The sequence below is a fragment of the Notothenia coriiceps genome, unplaced genomic scaffold (genome assembly GCF_000735185.1).
Source record: "Notothenia coriiceps isolate Sejong01 unplaced genomic scaffold, NC01 NC01_scaffold00032160, whole genome shotgun sequence".
Taxonomy (NCBI): domain Eukaryota; kingdom Metazoa; phylum Chordata; class Actinopteri; order Perciformes; family Nototheniidae; genus Notothenia; species Notothenia coriiceps.
Window position 1 is genome coordinate 2122 of NW_011364861.1, and position 8408 is coordinate 10529.

At 48.1% G+C, this 8408-nt stretch overlaps 1 protein-coding gene across 2 annotated transcripts; it reads right to left on the minus strand.

Annotated features, from left to right (window-relative positions):
* Positions 1-210: 210 nt before the first annotated feature.
* Positions 211-2834, minus strand: LOC104960682 (protein FAM110A). 2 transcript variants are annotated; one of them, XM_010788833.1, is made up of 3 exons: positions 2801-2820; positions 2332-2662; positions 211-2013 (listed from the first exon to the last, which is right to left on the minus strand). In XM_010788833.1, the coding sequence occupies exon 3, from the start codon at positions 2001-2003 to the stop codon at positions 612-614; it is 1392 nt and encodes a 463-aa protein (XP_010787135.1). In that variant the 5' UTR covers positions 2004-2013; positions 2332-2662; positions 2801-2820; the 3' UTR covers positions 211-611. The 2 variants fall into 2 exon arrangements, with proteins under 2 accessions (XP_010787135.1, XP_010787134.1); XM_010788832.1 differs by having other exon boundaries at positions 2332-2834.
* Between the last annotated feature and the right edge of the window lie 5574 nt (positions 2835-8408).

Consider the following 8408-nt stretch of genomic DNA (forward strand, 5'->3'; position numbering starts at 1 on the left):
CGCCATGGCACCAGAATCATCGTTACAGTGAGACGCAGACAGCACCACCTGCAGCTGCTCCCACATCAACTCTAATTCACCTGAATGTACGCTGTGCTGTTCAGTGATTATCTGTGTGCTTTGTTGACATGACCGTAAAATAAATGTGTACACAGTTTCACTCGCATGCCGACAGAAAATTGTATAATAACAGTCTTACAGCCAAAAAGATTGTTTTGAAAATACAAATGTGTTTTATGGAAGCTTTTTATGTAAACTTTCACAGTATCAACGTGACACACACAGTACCTTTACATTAGGAACCACAAACATCCTCTGCCTTCATCCTCACCATCATCATCATCATTTACACCAGTCTATTATTGCTTTCGTATACCGATAGTAGAAGTCAAAGTATTGTCTGTGTCGTGCTGCAGGGAAGCAGTCCTGACCTGCACCCCAACACTGATGTGTGTCCAAAACAAGTGTGAGCCTTCACAGGAAACGGAACAAAACACTACTGGATGGTCCTAAATGTGATGTAAGGCAGCAGAAGATGGGCTTTCCCTTCTTCAGACGTATGTGTACATACAAAAAGTTATTATTTCAACTCCATCCAAGTCTTTCGTAGTCTATACGTTAGAGACGGCGTTGTTTGTGTCCCGCGCCTGACGGATGCCGTACAGCCACTTTATGACTCTGGCGTTCCTCTCGATGACGGAGATGCCGTAGGGGGCCCTCTCGTTGGCTTTGGCAGTGCTGTCCTCCTCGTCCGCTTCCTCCCTGGTCCGCAGCATCTCCTCCCCGCACTCCGAGCTGGGCGTGCTGACGCTGCGGAGCTTGGAGACGGACACAATGTCTGAATTAGCTCTGGTGAAGCGCTCCACCCCCCCCATGCCCTCCACCTCCACCGGTTCCAGCCCGCAGTAGTTAAAGAAGCGCTCCAGGTCGGCCGTGGCGCGGGAGTACCGGTCGCTCAGGTCCGACTTGGAGCGGTGCAGGGACGGGTGCTTACGGGCGGAGCCTCTGGAGCTGGCGTTTGATATCCGGGTGAAAGCGGGAGAGGCGGGGGGGATCATGCCTGCTCGCGCCAGCATGGGACTGGGAGGCAGGTAGACTGGAGGGGAGGGGAGTGCTTTGGAGGGGGTGGTGGTGAGCAGGGGGTTCTGAGAGGGAGGTGGTGGGGGAGGGACCTGGGGGTGTGCCACCTGACCCTGTGCAGTCTGTCTGGGTCTGAGCAGCAGCAGCGCCCTCTGAGGCTTCTTGATCTCCACCTGGGGCCGGACGTCCACCCTGCGCACCGTCACCAAGTTCGGGGAGCTGTACGGAGCTGGGACCCCAATGCGGGGGACTCGTGCCGGGACAGGGGGCGGCCGGCGGGTGAGTTCTACTGCAGGGGGCCGGAGGTTGTTGTTGAGTGGAGAGGAAGTGCAGGAGGAAGTGGAGGAGGAAATGACGGTGCAGTGATTCACCGGCTTGAGGTTGTTGAGAGGTCGGTTGCTCCGCTCTTGTTCTGCTGACAGGCTGCTGCTGATGCTCTTAGCTCCTGATGAAGGGGAGGAGGAGGAGGGGGAGGTGGAGGAGGAGGACTGGGAACAGGGCATCGGTCCATCACATACATCATTGATAAGATTATTCAGAATATCCAAGTTCAGAGCAGGTCCTCTTTTCCAGCCCGGTCCCTCTCTACCTCCACCATTCTCCACATCCGCGGGGCAGCGGGGGACTTTCCGCGCCGGAGGAGTGCTGATCTGGTACTGGAGCATCATCCCTGTAGGGATGAGCGGCTTGCGGATGATTGGTGGTTTGATGGGGGCCTGGCGGGTGAGGGCCACCTGCTGGCTCTTCACGTATTTGGCCTTGTCGGCCTCCAGGCGCTCGACAGCGCTCAGTTTACGGGCCCCAGGCTCAGCCTGGCGGCGAAAGTAGTCCGGACCCTTGTTAAGTATCCTGAAGGGCATGGCAGAGGTGAAGGGGGCCCCGGCCAGACGGCCGTCTGAGGGCCGCAGGGTCTCCACCGGCATACTGGAGGAGCTGCAGAGAGAGAGGAATATTTGGTATCAGTGGAAAGGCTTTGGGATTAAATTACATACAAACTAAGCATTTAGAGAAAATAAAAGAGAAGCCAAACGCCTCTGTATTTATTGTTTCAACAAACCGTGATTTAAAGCACCACAATGTTTTGGGTTTACAAGTGTGTGTGAGGCTTTAATGGTGAACGAACATCCTTTTAGAGATCCCACATGTCCTTTCTAAGCCTAAGAAAAAGCTCTTTTGTACCCTCTCTTTTCTTCCCACTCGCCTCCCCCCTCCTCCCTCCCTCGCACCCAGAGCCCCCTTTAACTTCCTTACCAGTCGCTGTGCTGCTGCTCTCACTTCTCTTCCTCCTTTCTTCTCCGTCACCCCTCTTGCTCTTTTATCCTGAGTCGGGGTCAAATTCCACATCAGGCCCGGCCAGACCAGCTCTATTAGCTCAGTACTGACCCAGAAGGGGCTCTGGCTGCGGATCGGGGTCAGCGGTCAGCCACAGTGCAGCCAACAGGAGCTCTTTATCCAAAACCAGGTCCGGTATATCAGCCGGCAACGATCCCTTTCTTCACGTCCGCTGTCCAAACTGTCAGCCGTCCAGCTGCGAGAAGAAACAAAAAGCCGCCCGGCAACTCAGCTGGAGACCCCCACGGTCCTGCAGAGGGTTAAAAACAGATGCAAGTCCAGTCAGAGAACAGTTGAGCTCTCCGGTTTCTGTCCGCCTCTTTGTAACAAAAGCATCCACTCACTTTGATACACATCCACACACACACACACACACACACACACTCACACACTTCTCCAGCTGACAGACGGGGACTCTCTACAACACTGAAGAGGAGCAGACGGGACAGGCTTTAATACAGAGTCTGGCTCCTCCCAGCTGGCCAATCACACGTCAGGCCTGGAGCCTCAGCGGGGCACAGGGGGGCGGGGTGAGAGGCAGGAGGCAAGCTCGCATTGGTTAACCTCGAAAGGGATTCTGACCAATGAGACCCCTCCCCCCCCTCGGAGCAGAACAAAACACTGAGGCAGGGTTTTCATTCAAATGAAAATTCTTTGAAAGAGAGAAAGGGGGGAGAGAAAGGGGTGAGGGGAATAACGGGCAAAAACAGCTGCAATCTTTTACATTGACTTGCATCAAGCTCAGCGGGGTGCTATGAAAACACTGGAAACACTGAAAGCACACAACTGTTCATCTGGTGCAGCTCTTTGTCTTCATCGGCGCAGAAGAAGAGACACAGTGAAGACAAGAGGACGCTGTGTGAGCCAGTAAACAAAGACAGCTCCGGGTATCAGTTGGCTTGAGTTATTTAGCTAGTGCTTGTATGGACAAGACAAGTGTTTTGATTTTGGTTTGAGTTATTTTTAAAGGGAAAAAGTCAAACAAATGAAATCCTTTTAAACGTGAATATTTTCCTGGTGTTTTTATGACTTCATTAAAGTATAACTGAATATATTTATGATGAGGACCAAACAAGACACGTGAAGACAACATCCCAAGATGAACACTGATGGACATTTATAACCATTTTCTAAACTCAATAATTAGGGCAGCACAATGAATTTAAATTTGATTGAGTTGTGCAATATAAAAATCGAAGTAAGCGCAAGAATATAATTATTCGAATTTCATCCAAAGACAAAATATGTAAAAGATTCACCAAGTTATGTAGGTCCTGCAGTTTTTTTAATAACAAATCCATGTTTGGGACAGATCCTCTTGAAGAAAAAAAAAAGCCGGTAAATCGGCAGATTAATTAAAAACTAAAAACAATTGTTGGTGTCAGCGCTAGACTTAATGTTGGCAGCTCTTAAAACTGGCCTTACAAGAAGAAATCTAGTTTAGAGACTAAAATGCTCCTGGATTATTTCTGGGTTCTGAGACTCAAATGGATGCTCAAAGTGTTGATCTATTATCCTGTCGTTCTCCAAACTCTCATTTCCCAGAAAAACAATTCCCTCCAACACTCCCCCACCCTTCACCGCCGCTCATCCCTCCCCTGCTTCTTATTATCGCTTACAACATACACTCCGGGGTTACATCACACCAGTTCTCTCCCTCCCCCTCACCTCCAACACATCTATCTGCACATTTTTAATTAGTCTTTTTATAGCCATCTTCCTAAACATGTGACCCTGTTTCCCCCACACCTCCCCCTCTTTCTCTCATCCTGTACAGCAGACCACAAGCAGAGAGAAAGAGCAAAAGCAACCATGACAGCTTAGACTTGGACACACACACACACAATCACACACTCTTTCAGACACTACAGGAGCTTTAAAAACACACCGATATGCAACAAACAGACACACACGTTGCTTTCATCTTCACTATGTGAAAGACCAAAGAAGAGTTTAAAATAGTCTGGGCTTAAATAATACATTTGCATAACAGATAATAATGATTCACAAACATTAAGCGACCAAATGCCTTTAGGCAAACCTCTAGGGAGAATATTTAGAGAATAGAGCAGAAAATACTATGATGAAAACACTCGTAAAGAAGAAAATGTTGCATCTCAGACAAAGAAAGGACTGTTCAGTTAGTTTCAGGAAGACAGAAACCCACGAAGATATCCACAACATTGTGACTGTCATCACACCCGGGTTTCACGTGTTCCACTGCATTGTTAAAGATAGCTAGCAATACCAGTTCTCTACAGGTTAGCCATGTTAGCTCTACCGGTTGCTAACTTTGCATGAGGTTGTGTTTTATGCGGTAGAACTCCTGTTAACAGACTTTAACGTGGGTATCAGTTGACATCTCCTTTAACACACAACTTAATGCATGTGGTTTGTTGACACATGATGCAACACTGCTGTTCCACCTGAGAGAAAACCTTTGCACCACACTGAACACACCGAAGTCCACTGGAGACAACCACGCACACTACACACATACACATTATCCAGTGAAGAGATTATTTGAATAAATCCAGTAAAGTTGGTCTTAAAATCTAAATTCTGAAGCAATTTTGCTATTAAACTCTTTGTGATAACGTACAACAGCAAAAATAGGCAATTCGAAACAGAGAGGAGAATTATCAATAAAGGTTTGAGCACCCGGCCGGAACAAGTCCTTGTTCTTCACCACTCACACACCGACCAACACCAGCTTATCCAATAGCTATAGGTCATTATAGAATGATTGTATGTGTCCATCCTTATAAACCCATCCTAAAAAAAGGTTTTACCAGAACCAGTGAGGACAAACCAGATAGCAGCTAGCTCAGGTTTAGTTTGCTCACACAAGCCTACTGTCAAAAAAAACATCCAGATTTAGAGCTTTTCATGTCCACACTTTCAGAACAACAAACCTTTGGCTGAAATGATATAAATACTTTGACAGAGGTCCCGATTCAGCGTACCTGTATTCACTTGGCTTCCCATTTGCCCTTTCCACAACATAACATATTGTGATTTAGAGTCTCCATTCCTGACTGACACACACATTACACATGATTACTACAGTGGAGAAACCATGTAAACACCAAGGGGAATCATGGGATAGCCTTCCAGTTCAAACGCTATAAAACACAACATTTCAACAATGTCCGGGCTGTTTGCATGCAAAGACCAACACACACATTTCAGCTGATAATAACTGTTGAGTAATCCCATGATACACTCCTCAATTACTCTCCATTACTGCACAGTTAAGCCATGATTTGTGCTAGAGATGAAGAAAGAGTTTGTACTACTTTATGGTTTTTTAATCTCTCAAATTTTACTAGTGTCCTTTGTTGTGAAGCGCTTCAAGATTTGTTTTGGCAGATGAGAAGCGCTATATAAATTAAATGTATTATTATTATTACCAATAAATATTGGTAAAACGGGAAACTCGCGCAAAATTCAAATAAAAACTGCTAAAATGCTTCTCACATGGCGATCAGATCTTGGACTATGTAACTGCAAACAGAGTTACCTCCATTTATTTGCATTAAGAAGAGTCATCTACATGCAAATCCTGCAAGCCTGGACCGTCGGCACTTTTAACATCAGTTAAAGTCACTCATTACCTCACTATCGAGCAAGGCAGCTAAAAGGCCGCCGGCTGCCACCAGACAAGGTGTGAATTGACCTGGCTACAGAGATGAAGGCCTGTTCACACCAGGCATCATCATACATCCAGGGTGATCTCATCACGAGTAAATCTGAATGCAGTTCAGGTATGTCAGTTTAAACAAAAAATAGGACTGATAATGTGAAAGCACCTAGTGCTTAAAAGTTGTGAATATTTGATTTTTTACTATTGTATCTGTTGATAAATCGCCCGAAAACTATAGGTTACTTACGTAACCCCAGTTCTCAGAGTAACATGTAGTGAGATGTCTCACTATGGGATGCGCCTCATCGCGGAGCAAACAGAAGCATCAATCTCATTACGCCAATCCTGATTGGCTGGTGATCTTGACGTCAGCATCAGGGAATCCACCCACCCTATAAGTAGCTTGCGCCACGTCGCAGCGTCATTCAAAATAAGCACCTCTTCTCGCTTCACCTTAGCAAGGAGGTCCGTCTGGTGAGACATCTCACTACATGTTACTCTTGAGAACTGGGGTTACGTAAATAACCTATAGTTCTCATTCATAACACTTCGTTCGATGTCTCACTATGGGATATTGAAGCTCCCGTATTGCCAGACAAGCTTATCTCGAAAATCACCAAACCAACCAGAACTTAAGAGGTAGAGCTCTGACTCAACACGGGGCCCAGCACTGCTCGAGACGTCTAGCCTGTAAAAGTGGACAAAAGTGAGCGGCGAGGACCAGCTCGCTGCTGCACAAATGTCTTGGATGGAAACCCCCTTGAACAAAGCCCAGGAAGTAGCCAGACCACGAGTCGAATAAGCACGCAGACCCGTAGGTGCCGGCAAACCCTGACTCGTATAGACCAAAGCAATCGCTTCCACAATCCAGTGGGAGAGCCTTGCTTGGTAACGGGCTTGCCCTTCTGAGGGTTAGCCCAGGATATGAAGAGTTGGTCATTACGACAAAACTCTTTTGACCTGTCCATATAAGTGCGTAAAGCACAAACTGGACACAGCAAATTCGGCCGCTGTTCCCCGGAGGAATACAGCGGCGGAGGAAATGCCTCAATGTCAATTGGGGTACATGAACCAACCACCTTAGGTATAAAGGCAGGGTTGGGCTTCAGCAACACTCTCGTTTGCCCCGGGGCAAACTGAGTGCACGAAGGATGTACAGAGAGCGCATGAATATCACTGACTCGCTTGGCGGATGCCAGGGCCAGTAACAGCACTGTCTTCAGCGACAGGTGCTTCATGTCAGCTCCTTCCAGGGGTTCAAATGGGGTTCGAGTGAGCCCATCTAAAACCACTGTCAAGTCCCATAAGGGCACCAGTGACCTGGAAACAGGGAGGAGCCTGCGAGCTCCCTTCATAAAACGGCAGACCAAAGGATGTTGGCTAGCCGTCTTACCCCCAAAGCCCACATGGCATGCAGCAATAGCAGCCAGGTATACTTTGATCGTGAAAAAAGCTCTGTGTTTATCAATTAGGTCCTCGTAGAAATGATAAAATCACCCCAACAGGACATTGAAAAGAGGTGTCCTCTTTTTTGTAAGGCACCATTCCTCAAACACCCTCCACTTGCAGTCATAGAGAGACCTGGTGGAGGAAGCCCTTGCACTCTGAATAGTGTTTATCACCTTCTGAGGGAGACCCACTGTACTCAGTTATACCACTCACGGGCCAGGCCCATAGCGCCAGGCGCTCTGGGTGTGGGTGAAAAATCACCCCCCCCGCCTGAGATAGTATGTCCCTGCGTAGCGGGAGCTGCCACGGCTGTCCGCACAGCAGCTGATATATCTCCGCCAGCCAGTACATTGCAGGCCAGTGTGGAGCTATCAGGATCAGTGTGTGGCGTTGTTCTCTCACTCTGGCCAGAGTTGGAGGTATTAGAGCCAGGGGTGGGAACGCGTACAGAAGGGCCGGGGGCCAAACGTGCGCGAGCGCGTCCACGCCTAACGGTGCGTTTAGATCGCGCATTGAAAAGAACAGCTGACAATGAGCATTTCTTTTGTATGCGAACAGATCCACCGCGGCTCGGCCGTAACGCACCCACAGCTGACTCACAACCATTGGATGTAGAGTCCAGTCTGCATATAGTGGTGCACCTCTGGACAGCAGATCTGCCCCGAGGTTCATCACTCCTGGTACGTGCGTCGCTCTCAGAGAGAGGAGACGTCCGCAGCTCCATAAGATCAGTTTGCGTGCCAGCATGTGTAACTGGAGAGAACGCAAACCCCCTTGGCGGTTTATATACGATATTGTGGTCGTGTTGTCTGTCCTCACAAGGACATGATGTCCTCTGAGAAAAGGCAGAAAGCGTTTTAGGGTGAGGAACACCTCTAAAAGCTCCAGATAATTTATGTGT